The sequence below is a fragment of the Argiope bruennichi genome, chromosome X1 (genome assembly GCF_947563725.1).
Source record: "Argiope bruennichi chromosome X1, qqArgBrue1.1, whole genome shotgun sequence".
Taxonomy (NCBI): Eukaryota; Metazoa; Arthropoda; class Arachnida; order Araneae; family Araneidae; genus Argiope; species Argiope bruennichi.
In genome coordinates, this window is record NC_079162.1 from 82,332,783 (window position 1) to 82,353,599 (window position 20,817).

At 29.0% G+C, this 20,817-nt stretch overlaps 1 protein-coding gene across 1 annotated transcript in view; it reads left to right on the plus strand.

Moving 5' to 3' along the window:
• LOC129958363 (zonadhesin-like) overlaps window positions 1-20,817 on the plus strand; it is a 211,230-nt gene that overhangs the window by 110,537 nt on the left and 79,876 nt on the right. Inside the window, exons 14-24 of the mRNA XM_056070797.1 lie at window positions 862-971; window positions 1,077-1,169; window positions 2,739-4,518; window positions 10,262-10,455; window positions 10,635-10,714; window positions 11,801-11,891; window positions 12,638-12,888; window positions 13,973-14,066; window positions 16,860-16,936; window positions 19,055-19,151; window positions 19,289-19,371. Coding sequence (XP_055926772.1) covers window positions 862-971; window positions 1,077-1,169; window positions 2,739-4,518; window positions 10,262-10,455; window positions 10,635-10,714; window positions 11,801-11,891; window positions 12,638-12,888; window positions 13,973-14,066; window positions 16,860-16,936; window positions 19,055-19,151; window positions 19,289-19,371 — 2,950 coding nt within the window. The remainder of the gene's footprint in view (window positions 1-861; window positions 972-1,076; window positions 1,170-2,738; window positions 4,519-10,261; window positions 10,456-10,634; window positions 10,715-11,800; window positions 11,892-12,637; window positions 12,889-13,972; window positions 14,067-16,859; window positions 16,937-19,054; window positions 19,152-19,288; window positions 19,372-20,817) is intronic.

Below are 20,817 nucleotides of genomic sequence, written 5' to 3' on the forward strand. Positions count from 1 at the left end.
TTTTTTTGAAATGCCATACTTGTGTACGAGTGACGGTATTTTTAAAGCTTTATAAAAAGGCACAAAAATAGAGAACAAAATAGATTTTTTTACCAAATTTTATGTGCATTCATGGTTAATTTTTCGTCTAATTGCTGGGAAGAATCAGGTATTTGTGATGGCGATGAATCAGGTTTTCGAATTAGGTTTCAGGTTTTTATAGGGGATGAGTTTTAGCATTCCTTTAAATCTCCTTGAGAGCCTGGAAGTTTTTTGAGTTTTCTTTGAATCAAAATTTTGGAGTAGGAATATCTAACCTTTCACCCACCAAACTCTCAATTTTGGCTTTATGCTCATTATCTAGAATTTCAGAATCCTTCTATCGAATCACTTGATCAACACGTTGCATAAGATTTTCTGTTACAACAGTTTTGCACTCTTATCCTCCTTCAAGAAAACTCGTCTTAGAGCCGAGTGATTCTCATCTTCTTTCTGAATTGTAAAATTGGCTCGGAAACAAAATTAATAATTCCAAACTAATGATGAGGTTCAAAGGAACATTAAGACCCATCTAACATCACTAGCGGCAATAATTTCAAAGAAGGAATAGAAAACCTGTTCCACCAATATGACAAATGTCTGAATCTTCAGAACGATAACGTCGAAAAGTAAGCATGATTGTATTTAACTCTTGGTAATAAAATCATTTTATTTTCTACTTTTGTGTTTTTTTAATGACCCACCGGAGCTTAAAAAAAAAAGATGTTCCTGTTAATTTAATAAAATAATTTTGTTGATGATGAATAATTTTGTTTATGAAATAATTTTTTTGTTGATCAATTATTGTTTCGTACATTTGAGCTGTTATCATTTACAATTTAGGTATGGATTCTCAACCGATGGAAGATCTCGAAATAACGAACTTCGAACATTGGAAAATGGCTTTGGTGGAGGTAGAGGAATTTACCGCTACAAGAATTTTGATTACGAAGGTATATATTGTTTAGTACTCATGACGTTAGTTATCTTTTTTTTAAAAAAAAGGTTGCTATTTTTCTCTTAACGTCTAACGGTTTTTTTTTATTACTTTTGTCTAGGATATGATAGAACTGGTCATAACAAGGATGGTGTTGACAGATATGGATACAATACTGCTGGTTATCATTATGTTACAAAATTTAATTTAAAAGGTATTATAAATTTGTATGTTTTATATTCATGTCAATTAATATTTGAATTTATAACTATCTTTTAAATTACATATTTCAGATTATAAATAATTTTAATTTTTTCCATATTTTTTCGAAAATTTTTATTCTCAAATATGTGTCTTGTAATATAACGTTCTGCACATTAATACTTGCTTTTGTTTTAATGTATTTTAGACACATATAAAAAATCTAATTAATACACAAATATTGTTCAACGTTGCTTAACAGTAATAAAAAATCTTTTTATAAACTAGCTAGATATAATTAAATTAATGAAAATAAAAATATGAATAAGCTATATATGAAAATAATTTTAGTCCTTTTTTCATTTACTTGCTTATTTCCCTTTTAAATATGTCGATAGAGAGTATTTCTCGTACATTTGATTTAATGTTCATTTTCCTGTAGACGCTTTAATGTCATTTTCAGTAAATTGACCTAAATAAATCAAATGGAAATTGGTTGCCCCTCTTTTAGTTTTATTTGCTTGGCCAATGTTTACAAATGTTTTTTCCCATATTTTCCAATTGACACATTTTAAAATTTTAATCAAATTTCGTGAGAATTAACCATGCTTTTTATTTTAGAAGCCGAAAAAATGAAAATCTAATAGATTAAAATTAAAATACATGGTGAACACAAAATCTTGCATTCATTATAAAAATTTATTATGCGAAAATTATTATAATTATATGTATTCTTGCTTGAATACATTTTAAGTATAAGTATACATTGTAAATACCACTGGTTTTCAACCAGGCCAAATACTTCAGTAGATTTCAATGTGAGTCCCCTTGGCAGTTCGGAAAATATCAAAGCGGTATGCTATTTAACGTATCATATGAAATGATACACGCAATATCTTTTATCTGAATCGAATCTTTTATCTTGCCGAAACGAGAAAATTCTGAATGTCTCGGGTAATCAACTAGTTATAGGGTCTGAACGATTTGCACTTTATAAGCATGCAACCTAAGTTTTTTGTGAAAATTTTTAACCATACTTTGCGGTATTTGCAGTTCGCACGATACACTATGAATTGACTTTCTAAGACTCCTCTGATATAGATGCCAAACGCGTTTAATAATTGCTTCCTGACACTAAAATCTACTTCTTTAAAGACCAGAAATTCTGCCTATTTCTGTAAACTTTTCATATCAACATTTTATTAACTTTACATTAATAGAATTATGTCTATTACTAGGTTGAAAAGCATTTTGTACATAAATTGAAGGTTTCGTTTCCAAAGGACACATTTTGTTTTGTTTTTTTCCATTAACACCATTTCGGGTAAAAATGGTACCTTCCCTCAAACCTACTACCATTTTACTGTAGATGTAGAAAGAGTATCATTTAAGGCATAAAATTAATAAAAGTGAGTTATCCAACGATATCAAAAGTACATTATTGCTTTCAACAGTTATTTTGAAATAAATTTTTATATTCAATGCAAATCTTTGTGCTCTCCCTGTATAGTTTCTTTAAAAAAATTACTAACAATTATTTTTGCATTTTGAGTTCATGCTTTTTTTTAAATTTTATTTTCAGGGTACAATGTTTATGGAGATTACGATGGCGTTATCAAATACGACACACTTGGTTATGATAAAGATGGTTATAACAGAGCTGGATTTAATTGTTTCGGATATACAGCAGAAGGTTGGGATTATTATGGACTTAGCGCTGGATGGCGTTACGACTGTCGAGCAATGAATCTGAAGGACTGCCAAAAGATGGAAAAAGACTCGACAACCGTACAAGTTGTTGCTTTCAGTCCTGGCAAAAAGTGTGAAGAAGTGCATTGCGAAGAACAATGTGGATGCAACTTTCTAAAGAAATCTTATTCCTTTAAAGAAACATTTTCGTTGGGTTGCAGCAGTTGCGAATGCACTGTTTCGGGTCGAATAAGGTGTCCATGTACCACAATTAGTATTCGTAAAGAGATAAGGGATATGACACTAGAAGAAATGAAGCGTTATCAAAATGCTGTTAAAGCCCTTGCTTTGCAAGATATTTGGCAAAATTTAACGAATTTATATCAGGAATATATGCCTCAGTCTCGCGGAAATTCTTTCTTCCTGCCATGGAATAGGTTTTTTCTTCGATATACCGAAATGAGATTGCAGGAAATCGATTGTTCTGTAACCATTCCTTATTTTGACTGGACTTTGGATGTTGGAAGCATGGAAACTTCTGTCGTGTGGCAAGCAAACTATTTTGGTGGGAATGGGGATAAAACCCAGAACAATTGCGTTAGATATCATCCTTTTAAAAATTATTTCCCCTTATTTTGGAAAAATTGTTTACGAAGGGAATTTAATTCTTCAGTCTACTTTCCTAATGCCGTCGATATAGAAAAAATACTAAGAATTCAGTCATTTGAAAAGTTTAGTTCGCAACTAGATACCATCAGCGGACTGTTTCATTTGTTTGTGGGTGGACATATGGCATCCACGAAATCTGCTTATGATCCGATCTTTTTCTCTCATTATGCTTTCATAGATAAAATTTGGTACGATTGGACATCTGAGAATCCAAACAACATAGCAAAATTTCCATCAAAACATAGATACACATCTATGGCTCCTTTTGCTGTAGCTCCTGATGATGTATTAAGATCTGATGTCCAATTATGTGTAACCTACAAAGACATCACTGAAGGAGCACCTTGTGTTGATGGATCTAGAAATAACCTCAATAAATTTTCACAAAATGTATTGCCAAATATTTTTGATACAAATGGTTATGATACAGAAGGTTATGATGCTTTTGGATATGATCGAATGGGATGGAAGAAAAGTGGAATCTTCAGAGATTCTTTTAATAGAGATGGATTTGATCTTGACGGATATGATCGCAATGGTTTCGATCGCTATGGTTTTGACAGAAGTAGATGTAACCGTAAAGGCTTTTGCATTTCTAGCATATTTCATACCTCCACTGCTCAACCCGTTTCTTCTTCATGGGATGAATTTAATGAATTAGGCTATCGTTCTACTGGATTTGATTTTCATGGATATGACGTATATGGATTTGATGCTAATGGATACGATCGGAACAATTGTTCCTATTTTTTTAAAGGTCCGTTTTATCCCTTATTTATGAAGAATGCAAAGAAAGGAATGAAATCACTGCCTCCAAATGAACTAGACAAAATCAAAACACATTGTCCTTACATGTCTGAATTACCAGAATGGTGGGTGAATCTGTACTGGTTAAATAGAAATTCATCTGGAAAGTTAGTACATTTTTCACCATCAGTGGATAACTCGTACTCACCGTTCTCAGCCAATGGTGATCTGTGGTTAGCTCCAACGCCGGAAGAGAGGTAAAAATTTAAATAATTATTCTAACTTAGTAATTACTAAAGTAGAATTATCTCAAATTTTTTAATAGAGAGTTTTAAATTATATTGAAGAATTATATTGATATGATTTCCACTTTTTTACATTTCCTGTTTCTTACTCATTTAATATAAACTTAAAATCTCATTTAAGTATTCTCATTCGTGTACCTTGATTTCTTTATTTCCCCCTCTTCAAATGATTCAATGCGAATCAATTAACTTTGGATTGTATTTTCAGCGAAAAATAAAAATTAAGATTTAAAACCAAAAATTTCAGATTCGCTAAGAACAAATTTGAATTAAAAATAACAATATTATAATTCACATTCGGTAGCACTTTTTTAGTATTTAAATAGTGTATTAGATATCTGAGGATAATTCGACTTATCAATACTAACATATAGCGTTTCCACATTAGTTTAAACTTTAATATAAAAAAGGCTCTTTTATTATTAAAAGAAATATATTAAAATATTACAGCAACGAATCGAGCTAAATAATCCTATAACCTTTCGTGAATGATTAAATCTGTGCTTATTTGCTTTCCACAGCAGTCGTTATTATTTTGATCTCATAAGTTTACCTCTTTTCTACTTTATCGCCTATGAAGTATATTCGGGAGCAAAGAGTGCTGTAATCTTCAAAAAATTCGAATTCAAGCTTTTTGCTCTACTTTTCAGACTTTCTTCAGGCCAAAAAACACATTTTCAGAATTATGTTTATCTATCTACGAACGCGAGAATTCAAAAACATTCTGAGCTAAACCTATGAAATTTGGTATATGATTTCAACTCAAAATTTACAGATTTTTATCAAAATTTGAATTAAACCCATTCAGGGGGAACCTGCCTGTCCGGCTGTCCATATATAAACTAACTTCATAACTAAAAAAACAAAAAGAACCACCTAGATAAATAATTAATGCATAGTTTTGGCTTCTAAAGTGTAGATCCATGAGAAATTTTGAACCAAATCCGCAAAGCATTGACCATCTGTCAGTCTGTCTCTTCACAGGCATGCAAATGCGATAACTAAAAAAAAAACTCAATGACTAAAATATATGAAATTTGGTATGTAATTTTGTGATTACGATTATGTCAACTTTTGGTTTTAATAGGTTGAAAATAAGTCGTCCAAGATACATATATGCGGGTTTCTGGTAATTTTGGATTAATAGCTTCCCAGCAATTAATCGGCAAATATCGCAAACTAATAATCTTTTTCATAATTATTGCTCGCCAATGGCATGGGATAAATAATACTGAGTACATTTACTAGAGACTTTTTGAGGAAACCATTCAAGCTGGTTTCGTGTAGCTGTTGAATTGAAAAACTGTAACATATAATTGAAGTTGATGGGATTTTAAACGCGTTTTAGTAATACGATATAAAATTTCTTAAATATTTATTGCTCTTACAGGAATCGGAAAGATCTCATAAATCCAGCTATAGGGAAGTAAGGTCACATGTGGCTTTAGTATCTGTACTGTTATTCCTTTAAAATTCCGAGACATCTTCTGTTTAAATTTTTATTCTGCCCTATCTCATTATGTTTTGGGCAATAACTTCAAATTCTTTGACCTTTTGAGTTTTTGACAGCATTTTTTTAAAGTTTTACAATTTTGGAATTATTTTTTATCGATATTCGAATTATTGCACTGTTCTCTTTATAAAATGCATTTGTTCTGCAATGCATTGTATGTAACTTCATTTGTTCTCTTTTTAAAAAGGGACGAAGTTCTGTCTTTTTACCGTTTCTTTTTTATTTTCTCTTGTACAATATATATAGAAAGTATTGCAATCGTTCTCGTTCAAAAAATTCAGTCTCGAGATTTCGACTAATCTCCACTTTTCAGGCTACCCAGAACTCGACAAAAATATTTTTGGCACTATATCTGTCTGTGTGTGTGAGGATACGATAACTCGCTAGTTGGATGAATTTGGTAAATGGACTTGATACCGAATTTGCAGATATCTATTAGATTTTGAACGAAATACAAGCAGAAGAATTTTGTATGTCTGGCTGCAATAAGTTGCCCAAAACAAGTGAACTCGATAACTATAAAACGTAAAGAGCTAGATGAATAAAATTTAGTGCACAGATTATATATCTAAAATGCAGAATTTTATCAAATTTTGAACCAAATCTGTGCAAAAACTGACCGTCTGTCGATCTGTACTTTCGTATGCATATAAATGTAGTAACCTAAATCATTAAAATTTAATATGTGATATTGTGACTACTTCTGTGGTAGAGTGTCAAAGTTTGTTTTTAATCGGTCGAGAAAAAGATGTCCAAAATTTATATTCGCATGATAGATCGAGTAAAAATTGAATATTCGATTCACACCACACATTTTCGTAAATGTTGTTCGCGAATGCCATACAAGGTATTTCTATTGCCGTAGGTTCACAATTTTACTCGAGGGGAGAATGAATAAGACAATTATTGGAAAGCCTGCGAGGGGAGAAGGAATAAGACAATTACTGAGGAGATTGGGAGGAAGTTACGGGTAGATTCCTCCCGCAGGCTTGCTAAATTGAAATAAAATTAATAGAAATGAGTTCATTGAGAATATTAGATAAGTGATTAAATTACGCCCACTGGACATATTACCTTAAAAGAATGTTTTGATCAATTATAAATTTGAGAGTAAAAATTAAAAAAAATCTTTTAAAAAAAAGAATTTATCTAGCTCTAATACTAACATTTTTTAAAAACGTTTTTAATTTCAGTATTGTTTTAACTATGGCAATTTTGGTTTGAAATAAGAGTGATCGTCTCATGGGCAGGCAGGGTACGTGTCTTGGTCACAGTTGCCAGGGGCACAAAATTCAGAAATCCATTCGTTGCATTAAAAAAAAACCTAATAAGCTCTTATTCCGGAGATATTTAAAAATTAAAACGGTTTCAGCAAAATTATAGAAAATTAAAAGCTTTCAAAGGCAACCGGTCTCTCTAATTGCCGATAAAGGCATATTAGTAATCTATGGTTATTAGATGGTTTTGAGCTTATGGTTATTTTATGGGTTAAACCGAATAAATTTCATGAAAAACAAGGAGCAGAGATTTTAAATCTTTTTGATTTATGTAAAAAAAAAGGAATTGTTTTTTGATTTGTGCAAAAGCGAAGGACATTCGACAACTGCATGACTGGAGATAAATTGCAAAATTCTTCAATAAGAGTATCGTATGCGTTTTAGAAATGAGTCTTTTTTTTTCCAAATATTTAGATAATAAAACAGATTATAGTAAACTACGTTTCTGAAAATCGAATCATGAATATAGAAAGTTTATTTAAGACTGATATAACCTAGACGTATAACTCAAGATAAAATAATAAAAAGAAGCACTCATAACAAGACTAAATTTCCCAGCTTTTCTTATTTGAGTATCAAAAGAAGATGGGGAGAAACCGTGGCACCAGACTGGAAGTAAATAAAGCCGAAAGATCATATTTATTTTCATTAATTGAAACCTCTATTAATCAGATATAAAGATCAACAGTAGTCTGAACGACTGATCTTTTGGAATTTGAACTGAAGCGTTGGAATGTGATAAACAGGAAATAATTTTCAATAAAAATAAAAGGACTTATGGAAATTACAATCAAAAAATACATATACAATGATTTAAAGTGGTATAGATATAATAACCAAACATCAATCGGATATTTTTACCACATACGAGCATTCATACTTTTATTTATTTATTTTTAAATTAAGTGAGGCAGCTCTGCTCGTGATTTTAACTGTATAAAATGCAGGCTACGAACAATCTTTGAACTAAAGCTTATATTTTCAAATCTCTCAGCTTCAGTGAGACAAAACGAAAAGAATGTTGTTTAGTTCTTTTGTGTATAAATTAACTATAATGAATTATTAAGAATTTCGCTTCAATAAAAATGAGGAAAACAAATTTATTTCATTTACGACAATTAAAGCCTTCTCATTTTTTTTAAAGTAATGTATTCATTTTTATACTAATATAAAAATGAATACAAACTTACACATTTTTTACTAAAAATGTAACAAAGTGCAATTTTACATGCCATAAACAAATTAATAATTTGTTAATTTTATTTCATCTTTGAATGAGAGCTTTCAGTTTTTATGCAATTTCACGGATTTTTATTTCATGCAATAGATTTTAACTTTGTCACAGGATACTAGTTATATTATTAAACGTTATTAATTGTAAATTTTGATAGACAAATTTAACGATATGCGAAAAATAATTTTGCGTATTATTATGGATATTAACTGAAATATCAAGACTTTTTAAGGATTTTATAAGTGTTAATAAAGCATTTATTTCAGTATTTAGAATATTCATAAAATGCCTAAGGGCTAAAGAGCATATAGCATTTTCATTATTTTTTTATATTTATTCCTTTTTGATGGATTAAGAGGTTTGTGTACTTTTTATATTTTTTAAGTATGATATAAATAGAAAACTTTTTTATTTGTATTTCTTTAATGTATTAAAAAGTTACTCACTAACATCTATTTGATTTTTTTTATTTGGGCATTATTTAAATTATTAAAATTAAAATGGAGTAAACAGTCTTTGTTAGTTTTACATAAAACATCCGAACTGATTTTATAAAATTTGTTTTACAAACATCTTTTGAAATATTCTTATGATACATTTTATATTCTAGGACTATCCATTTATAATAATCATTGTGAAATTATTTGTAATGTTTAAATCCTATAAGTTACAAAATAATTTATATATTTTTATTCAGATTTAATTGCACTTTCAATCTTTGCACTCCGCGTTATAAAGGGTGTGAAAAGAATATGGATCACGTTTCAAATATATAGAGAGAGGGGTGGTGGAAAGCGAAGTTTTGGTATTTGTCGTGGATGCCCTTTAATGTAGGTACGCCACTGATTCTCAGGCACCTTAAATAAAAATGATCGTATTATAAAATAAGAAAATATATAAAAGTTCTTTTATATTCGATGGATCACACACATATACAAGTTTTAAATTATTTTTAGCCTGATGCAGCAATTAAATTTTTATTTCTAATATATTAATGAATTAATGCTTTTAACTCATCTGTTAAAAATAAAATTTTTATGTTATTTGATATTGGAGTTATAAATCATTATCTTCATATTTTGGAAACTCTTAAATGCGTCAGATGTTTTTAAATAGATATTACTATAAGTCAATCATGTTTTATTAACTTTGAACACAAAATATATACATGCAATTATGCTTTTCTGATAGATGAATAAAACAATTTTTTTAATGATATAACTACATGATTTTCTTTACTTTGTTACCTTATATATATATATATATATATATATATATATATATATATATATATATATATATATATATATATATATATATATATATATATATATATATATATATATATATATATACTCGAAAAATTGATATGATTTATTTGAAAATAAGCATTGTTGTTAGCAGAACATGCACAAGAAAACAGAAGAATAATCCTCACTGATTCTGTAAAAATTAAGTGAATGTAATTCAAAGTGTTTACATATTTGATTAGTGGAAAAATCAAAGATATCAAAAATTGTCAGTTTCCTCTTTATTTATAAATTTATATCTCTAAACTTTGGGCATTTAGTCGAATAAATTATTTCTTAATGATTAATTATCAATATATTAATCTTATAATTGATATTTATCTGTACAAAAATGTATATACAAAATCTTTTTCTTTTTCAGGTTTTGTTTTCAACTACATCATCATTCGAAATGTGAATTAAATAAACCTCCAGTGCCTTGTCCTTTTCATACGTGCAGTAGTCAACTGTGTCCAACATTGCCTAGTGCTCAATGCCGAAATTTCGGATGTGGATCTTGTGACGCTAATTATTTTAACGTCGTCACACAGAAAGCAACTACATGCAATAAAAATGGTAATTAGTAGTTCAAAAAACTTATGCTGTATAAAGTGAGCTTGAAATATAATTTATACAGGGTAAAATACACTGAAAAATCCAAAAATTAATGCACACTTCTTCTTATAAAATTCATATTTTGGTCCTCTATTTTTTGAAAATTAAGTAATTTTAAAGATATTATTTCCTTTCTTCAGATTGCATTGCAGTAGATGGAAATGTCAAAGCTGATGGAGAAGTATGGGAAGAAGAGCTTTGCTACAGCTGTACTTGTCAGGTTGATTCTTAAATTTTTAGATTTTTTTTTTTTTTTTTTTGCTTTTATAATGAAAAAAAAAATATTATGGATATCTTATGAGCCAACGAAAGCATATGAAATATGTGTTTGGAATCAAGTGAAATATAATATTCAAAATTTTATGAATTCGGTGTACTCAGTGCTGCAGTTGCCGATTCAGAGCTATAAATCATCGATCTGAATTTTTTTCCCCGTTAGACAACCGAGGTTAAACCATAATTGCAGAACAAATTTAAAAATACAAGATTTAAATTCCTAGATGTGAATTCTGATATTTATCTCATCACCATTGTTAGAAAGGGAACGAGTAGGGACGTATTAGAAGGGAACGAGTAGGACTTGAGTTGAGGATAATCTCTGGGGTCTCTCTTTTCTTTCCCCAACTTCTAAAACCAGATATTTTGATAGATACCAATTAGATACCATAAAAAATTTCGAAGCCTTTGGCCTAAAGATATTACCCACGTTCCCTATTTGATAATCCGGCTTCAGAGCAGGAAAAAACTTATGGACACGAACAATTCCATAAAGACAAACTCAGAAAAAAAGCGAAGACCATACATCAGTTGAAAAATGGGTTATAATCCTTTTAACCCCTTTCCCCTTTAAAGGGCGATTTTATCCTCTTAAAGGATTAAAAGGGGGGTAATACCTCTTTACCTCTTTTGATGGAATGCAATACTGATAGAAATTTATGAAATTCAATACTTAAAACGTATGGCCTTTTAATCCCCTTTTAACGGAATGCAATAATAAAATTTTATTGACATAGCGCTTTGAAACTCGTGATGTTAATCAAATCTGGCGACTAATTTAGGCAGTCATAAAAAAAAGCAGAACTTAAGCTAAATATATTTTTACATTGAACAGCGTTGTTGGAAAAAAGTTTACCTTATGTGCATCTTTGCATATTTCCTTTAATATGTACATGTATTTTTTAATATAAAATATGCTTTCTGAATTTCTGTGTGGTATTAAAAATGAAGTTTTTGCGATTTAAAGAGTTATTTGTCTAGCTATTTTCTAAAATATCTAAAATGTATAACATTTTGCCCTTCTTTAAAGGCAGGGTTAGTTTCATGTTCCTCTGTACAATGCGATACAGCTTGTGATCATCCAGTCACAACTCCAGGGTCATGTTGCCCCGTCTGCGATGGTAAGATAAATTTTTAGAGATTTTTTTCAGTAATTTATTTTGTATGAAATATGGGCCTTTTTGATGTCCACTGCTAAAAATATTTACTTTCTCTAACTGATAATATTCTTTGTGTTTATAAAATGGATTCTAATTTTGAAAATTCATTTACACGTAAGCGAATATATTCATCTACACGAAAGCGAATATAACCTTTTTCTTCATTTTTCGCTTCTCTATTAATATATTTAAGAAAACGGTTAAGATAGGTTCTTTCTCATGGCAAATTTACATAGAATAAAACAATATCTGAAGATTGAGGACATGGAATAAAACAATATCTGAGGAGTGAGGACATGAAATAAAACAATATCTGAAGATTGAGGACATGGAATAAAACAATATCTGAGGAGTGAGGACATGAAATAAAACAATATCTGACGATTGAGGATATGGTATAAAACAATATCAATAGTAGTTTTCTATGTATATATCTCATGAGGAAAAAAGTGAGGAATTGGACTGTATGTTTCCAGAATTCGATAATATTTTGATGACACTGAACATTGCTAGTATAAAAAGCGGTTACAACATTAGAATTAGTCCGCTTATCTAGTATTATAACATATTACAAGACATAGATGGTTTTCCGGAACATATCGTTTCTAGTCTGGTCACATTTCAAGTATTTATTTTCTCTCAGAATTCAATCTCTTGATTGAAATACATATATAAAGGATTCGTAATTATTCTTTCTTTTTTTCCAGGATGTATGAAAGATGAAATAATTTATGCCAATGGAGAAAGTTTTATTGATCCTCAGAATCCTTGCTTGAAATGCATTTGTAAAAGAGGATCCGTAATGTGCACAATGGTAGAATGTGCTCCAATGAAACCTTGCATGGAAAGTGCTCTTGTAACGCAACACGGAGAATGCTGTCCAACCTGCTCTATGTGTGGTCCACACCGTGAAGGATCTCACTGGATGGAAAGTCCTTGCCACAACTGCTCTTGCTATGTAATTTTAGTTAATATTCTTAATAATTACCTCACAAAAATACATGAATTACGACATGTACGATGCAGCTGTATGCTTAAAATAGATTACAGTCAAACTTGTTTTTGTGCTGCCCTTTTTTATGCGATATTATTTTTGTGCGATTCTTTAAATGTGGTATACGAATTCCAAAGGCGTTGCCATTATAATACCGGTGTAATGTTTTATGTCAGTGTACATATGTATACAAAAACAATATGCATGTTATATAGTGTATGAGCATATCAAGTCAACTAATTCCTATATTCTAAAATATATATATATTCCAAATATAAATCAATTCTAATATCTTCAAGTGATGGAAGGGTTTTTGAACCAGTTCATCACAAGAAGATGCGGGGTTTGGATTACGACAAGTAGTATTGAATTATATACATTTTGAAAATTTCTCCATGCTTAAAATGAGAAATTAAATTTTAAAAAACTGTTTCCATGTGTACTTTAATTATATGGAAAGCACTTTTTCATTATTTCGTAAATCTCCGATAGATTTTTTAAATGAGACATTTTTTTTATGCGGCCCCCTTTCACCATATAATTTTTTTTCTTTAATACATTGTAAAAAATTCTTTGTTATAGCTATTTTTGGAGTTCCGCAATATTTTTTTGTGCGATTTCTTTTATACTGTAGCTATCTACAGCATAAAAGAAGGTTTGACTGTAATCTTATAAAAATGTTCACTATGTTAAAGAGTACTTTTTATATGCCGATAAATGCGTAAGAATGCGTACATTTCTTCAGTTTTAAAATACTATTAAATGTGTTAAAAATCTTTTGGTTGTTTGAATAAAATGCTGATATATATACATATTTAAAAAAAATTAAAGTAATATTATTATGAATGTAAAATGCAATATTTTTAAACAATTCATTAGATTTAAAGGCTCATCATATCATTAATTTTTCTGTTTTTTAATTAAAGCGACAGTTTAAATCTCAGTGAAAAATTTTAAAAAGCTCTTTAAAGTTTGCATTACATAGCCTGAATTATTTGTCCCACAAAAGAATTTCACTATCAGTGTTAATATAATTTCTTTCTTTCAGGGGGGTAATGTTCATTGCAATGTGATAAATTGTCCTCTTCTAACGTGTCAGTACCCAGCAAGAAGTAATGGAGAATGTTGTCGACATTGTGATGGTAAGGAGCTGTACGCTATTTTTTATTTTTATTTTGTCGTTATTTGAATAATTTTTAATGGCACTTCATTTCAACGACTTGTTTATTCCTATCAGCCTCTAACGTCCTTATATCTGTCAATAATTAAATTTCATCAGCTAATATTAATTTAATCTTACTTAATATGGTACAGATGAATTTTTTCAAGAATTTCGGAATTCATATTTAGTTTTCTTTACGGTATTTTTTCTTTTTTGTATTTTATTCCTTTATAAAGAAATAATATTTCATGAACAGCGCATAATATGTACTCACGATTCTGTAAATAACTTCTTTTTAGAATTAAAACTCTTATTGCTAAAAACCATTCTTTTTCTTTTATTCCATTTTATCGTATTTTATGAGAAATGATACCAAGAATAGCAGAATAAATATAATAACTTTTTTTGCATAAGTCTACATTTTTCATAAAAGACTCACAACATCTAACGCAAATTGGATAAAAGGCTTAGATCTACTAACAAGTGAAAATTTTGTATCCTGCAAAGCTTAATGTTATGTTTCTATAAAATGATTCAAATGATTTTTTTTACCTAATATACGGTATTTTGATTATTGAATTTGCCCCTGATTTGTTTCAAAGCATGAAAATACTATAGTAATGATTTTTTAATACAACTGACACGACATAAATATTTTTTAAAAATTGCGAAAACTGTTTTCAGTTGGCGAGGGGTTTGAAAAAATAACAAGTGCATCAGATGGATAATTTTTTCAAGGATAATTTCAAAATTTTTGTATGAATTAAGGATTAAAACAATTTAATGTAAATGTAATGGATTTATAAGAATGAATGATTTTCCCATTTGTATCTTAAGAGATATTTGTGATATAGTTTAAACTTAGAAAGTTGTTGAGAAGTATAAAAACTATCCATTAAGCTTTATATTTGCAATTTGATTTCTGAATACATTCTTTTTACTTTCTAAAAGCATTCTTTTTTACTTTTTGTTTTTCTTAATAAGCACCAATTCCGTTTTATTTTCCTGTGCACGAAGTACAACAAAGAGAAAGTATTATAATCGTCAAAGAATTTGTACTCCAGTTTTTGACGAATCTCTAAATTTCAGACTTGCTTGAGTCCAAAAAACACAGTGTGTCCGCCTGTAAACATAATAACTCAAAAATGCTTTTAAGCTAGACGGAGGAAATTTCATATATGGTCTCTACTTAAAATTTGTAGATTCTATCAAATTTTGAACGAAATTCATTAAGAGGAAATATGTCTCTTTGGCTGTTCGAATCTAAGTTATAACAATAATTGAAAAACGAAGAGAACTAGATGAGTAAAATTTAGCTCACACATTAAACATCTAACGAGTATATAAGTATCAAACTTAGAACCAAATGTGTCAAGTGTCTGACCGCTCGTCAGTTTGTATTTTCACAAGTTTTAAACGCAGTAACTCAAAAAAAAAAACCTTAATGATTTAAATTGCTGAAATTTTTTATCTGATTTTATGACTATAATTGTATTTCTATGTCAAATTTTGATTTTAATCGGTCGGAGAAAATTTTCGAAAATACATTTGGTTTGTATAGATTCGATTTTTGGTTTGTATTAATCGTACACCAATATTTAATCTCCGATAAAAAATGAAAACTGCCTTTATCGGTCTTTAATAGGCTTTTTTTTTATAAATTTTGTTCGTTAATAGCATATGTTTAATAATACACAAGTACATTTATTATAAATTATGAAAAGAAGTTTCAGGGAGACCACCCCCACTGGTTAATTAAAAACACATTTGCATCCATGCGCAGAATAAACCTCACACACTTATTACCAGCTCCGATCGATTAAATTTCCAATTAAAGATGAAAACAGATTAAGAAATTCGTAAAAAGAAAACTCAAGTATCACCTTAACCTTATCTTATTTTGTAATTGTTTAGAATCATAACTGATTTAGATACAGAGTTGCCATAAAATAGCTTTCACTATTTAGTATGTGGAAGGTGTCAGGAGATGTAATTCAAGCACGAAAAAAAGTTATCGAAAGGCGCTGATCAAGATTTTGTACACGAAGAAGACCAGCACATTGAAAATGTTGCCTGTGAGACGGAAGACCCTAAAGCTGATTAATAAAATTTTTATTTTCAACGAATTTCATATTGTATATTATTCATTTCCGTATGTTCATTTTTATCACTAGAACATAAATTAAATTTCGCTAATTATTGACCCATTTTCAGCTCAAGATCTCACCAATCGGCGACTTTTGTTGTTATATATATTTGCAGAATTCATGTTTCCTTGCTTTCCATAATATTTATGAAATTTAGTGTCATTCTCTTCTTTATTTTTGCTGCAGATGACTCCAAACAAAAAAAGTTATTTTATGCAAGATGTTTGAAAACTTCCAGCAAATGATTTAATTACCTGAAATAGTTGAAAACTCTAGTCTGTTAGGGGAGTATTTTTCTCACTAACCTTGCTTCCCTTGAAGGTGGCACTTCTGCATTGCAGCAGATATTGAGCAACAATAATATTCTCCGCAGAAGAAAATATATTTTCTTATTGGTATTCTACAATACACATTTATCTATATGCATATTTATAAGATATAAACAATAAAATTAAATATATTTTAAAGAACTCATTTATTACTTCAAAAGACACCGCAAATTAAGTTCTAGTTTATTTTGGAACCAATTAAGACTTTAATAACATGTTCTGAACTTATGTATTTTAAATTTCTTTTTAAACAAAAATAAGTATTAAAATGATTTTATTCTAAAATTTCTTTAACAGATTGTGAATATCGAGGAAATTATGTGAAAAATGGAGAGGCATTCAGCCCGGAAGCTTGCGTTGAATGCAGGTGTCAGGTAATAGCATAATATATATTAATAAATAGGGTCAGTTAGAGTGATTGGAAACAAATTTTGCAGACTATCGTCTTCTCTGATTTAGAAGGATCGTATGAAGTGGATAATATTTCTATAATTTTTTTTAGTGCATAATTGAGACGTTTTGAATGTCTCATTAAATATTGCCTTATTTCCCAAATAAATTCATAAATTTGACAGTATGAGTTATAGCAACATTCATAATTACCCCAGTATATGCCCAAATACCTCGGGAACTATGGGGTTATTGGGAACTCGTGGTTTGGCTTTTGATCACATAAAGAACTGATTTGAACAGAAATATAGTTAAAATGATAAGGAACTCTTGCTTACTGTCTCAAAATTTATTTCACTGCCCGTTCCGAATTGTTCCAAAGTACTGTTTTTCACAAAATATAAATTTTATTTTATGGAATATCCCACATAAACTATTACAATTAATTAGTACTTTTAATTTAAAATAATTTATAATCATTCTACGCTAAGTTAATCGGACAAAAAAAATCATAAAATGAAAGTTTATAACAATAAAAATGACTAAGTATTATGAGACACGAGAGAAAAAAAGGTCTAAGATTTATGAACGTACTTTAAATCGAGTAAAAGCTAGTAATTCAATTTGGTATTAGAAAGGAGAGATCGCACTTCAAATGGAACATTTTGTTTTCTTTTTAACTTATTATTCTTCGCTATTGCTTTATTCTTTACATTTAAATCGAATTAATTGATGGGTTTTGGTTCCGTAGTTTTTATCCGACTCTTGAAAATCTCAAACTTCCATTAACCTCCAAAATTAATTTTGATTTAGTCAAATTAGTGTTCTTTAAATCTGTCACATTCAATTAACCATCGTTAACTCCATTAATTTCTCAGATGTGTGAAGAATGGATATACTTTCTGCTACCTTCAGTGCAATTGATCTTATAATCACAACATAATCGATTCGTTGAAAAATCATCTAGGGATAATCCCAAATTACTTTCTCCATCTCGGCAACCTCTGTATCTTATTGAAAAAAAAATCGTCATCTTTAGATTCCTCCCTGATTCTCAAGTTTCTTTCTGTCTTGATGTCAGTTTTGTTCTTTCATCCACACCTGACGTCAAACAGTACCAATTCATTATAAAGAATTAACTTCCATACCTGAAGAGTAATATGTATATTTACATCACATGGTAGATTCTTTAAAAATGCCAGTTGCTAATTTGACATAAAATAATAAGCATCATTGTTGGGATGAGATGCTATTGAATTCTTATATTCAATATGGCATCCTATTCCTTTCTATTAATATCAATTTAATATCCTGGATTAAATAATATCGTATAGGATAATTTATTCCAAATTATTCTATACTATAATTTTTCCCAAATGCACGATAAATCTGATTTCCTACATTGAATTGAAAGTCTATTTCTACAATTTTAAAGCCTATTCCTACTTACCTCATGATGAAAATTATCAAGAGAATTTGAGAATACTATTCTGTTTTTCAAAAAAAAGTCCAAAAATAAAAACTGAATCGCATTTATAGTAAGTATATTTTACAGATCTAAGAAGCATATACTTAGTAACAACTTATCTTGCAAATAACTGATATAGTGACACTTATGAAAGATTTGATTTTACTTCTTTGGAATATGATTGCAGTTAAAATGAGTAAACGTTAGAAAATAATAGAAAAGTGTTTTTCTCTTGGGAAGTTTTGGAACTGTTTTTTGCCTTCCTCCAGAGTACATTAAAGTAGGTACAGTTCCCAGTGCATACTGTAGGCTACATTCCCAATTATTCCTTGTTCCCAGTTACCCTTCCTAACCCTGCTATTATTGATATTCCTTGATTTTTCAATGAAAAATATTTCTTATATCATTCATTACGTAATCTCAAAGCAGCTTACAATTGAAATAGTGAATTTAAGTTTCTAGAATTCTGGAAAAGGGATAATTTTATCTTCTGTATAAGAACAGCGAGTTTTTATTACCGTCGACAGTGCATATAGTTTTATGACAAAACTATTTTTGTAATTATGTTTTATGAGTTTTTTTAAATATCTGTTATTTGCTTCATTTTTGTATCGTTTTCTTTTTTATTCAGTAGAAAGGGAATATAGCTTGTCAAAAAATCGACTGCTTTCATCCCACTTGTACAGACCCTAGATATCGGTTCGAGCAATGCTGCAGCCATTGCCAAAAAGGTAAGTAGCAATTAGAGTAGGAACTTAGAACGTTTGAAAATGCAGAAAAACAATATTCTAAGTTTATCAAGCATCATTAGGCTTAAATAGTTTTATATATATTGAATTTTGTCTTTTTTTTTCTTTTTAATTTTCAGGTTGTCAATATGATGGGAAAGATTATGAAGATGGAAGTGTTTTTAATCCAAGCTTCAATCCATGTCTGAACTGTTCTTGCGAGGTTCGTTTTATTCGCCAGTTTTATGTTCTCAAACAACTAATTTTTGGCTCTACAAAATGCATAAATTAAAAAAGAACCTCACACAAAGTGAAATATTTTTTACGTATTCCACTAAATGCATTATTAACTTTTTTTTTAATTTTTATTCTCAACAATCAATTTTGAGAAACGCTCATCATTTGATTTCGATTAAAGTCATTTTTGAAAATAATAGATTTAAGGAAAAATGTTTTTCAAAACACACTTTTAATAATGTACTGAATAGCGACTGTTTTAAATCTAATTATTTTATACTTTTTGTTTTTAGTTTTTAGTTTATAATTCATTTTTATTAATGTTATAGAATCTCCAAATCAACTTTTCTGAAATTCACTTCCTGGTAGTGTCAAAGACATAGAATCAAAACATAATTAAATCGATTGATTAATTTTTGAAAATATTGAAGTAAATTTTTATCATCAAAAACACAGAAATGTGAAACATTTCAAATACTAGTTTATCAGAAAGCGAGTGAAAAATCGATTGCATAACTCTAACTTGAAAAACATGAAACAAGACAACATAAATATTTAATTAGAAACTAAAGCATTGATATATTGTAAAGCAATAAATTTTTAAAGGGATAGTGGGCTTTCAAATAAGCAAAAAGTGACACAAATATGAAATGTTTTTTTCATTGTTTTATCACCAAAATATATGCTTATGCTCAACTAAAATAGTATTATGAATTGTACTTCTCAATAAAAAGAATATCTAAAAGGCTTAGAGGAAAAAAAAAATAATGGCCTTTTCTCAAAACGATGTTCTAATTATACTTAAGTACCTTTCAAATATTCCATGTGTCTTAATTTTTGAGGAAATTTCCTAAAATTGATGAGAAAATTTTCTTTTTAGACATTAAAAGAAAACTCTGTGTGCATTTTATGTTTCGTGTTCTTTTAGTTAGCTCAAAGTCAATTTTAGTTCAATAAAACAAAACAAAAATTCTTATAAAATTTCAGTGTATGTGCTTGAAAATATTTCTAAAAAATAAAATTTAATTAAATTACAAAATCATGCCTAGTTTCGTTGGAAACAAATTTTTATAGGATAATAAAGAAAAAAATGGCCAAAAGAATTAAAAATTAAATCGTTTGAAATACTTTGAAATTACTGGAAATTATATATTTTCTAACTGTTTAAAATCACATTAAATGTGTATCATATCGCTTTAAATAGTATTTAAAAATATTTTATGTATTTATATTTAAATATATATACAAAAAATGTCAGTTTACTCTGAATAATCTGCAAAACTGCCTAGTAAAGTTCATCGTTCCTTAAATATCAATCCGTTGTTTTATTCATCTAAGTTATGTGTGCTTCGCGAAAATTGTAATACTTGCAATTAATTTTCATATCTTATTCGTTGTATAAGCATATTTCATAATATAGGAGTGTAATTAT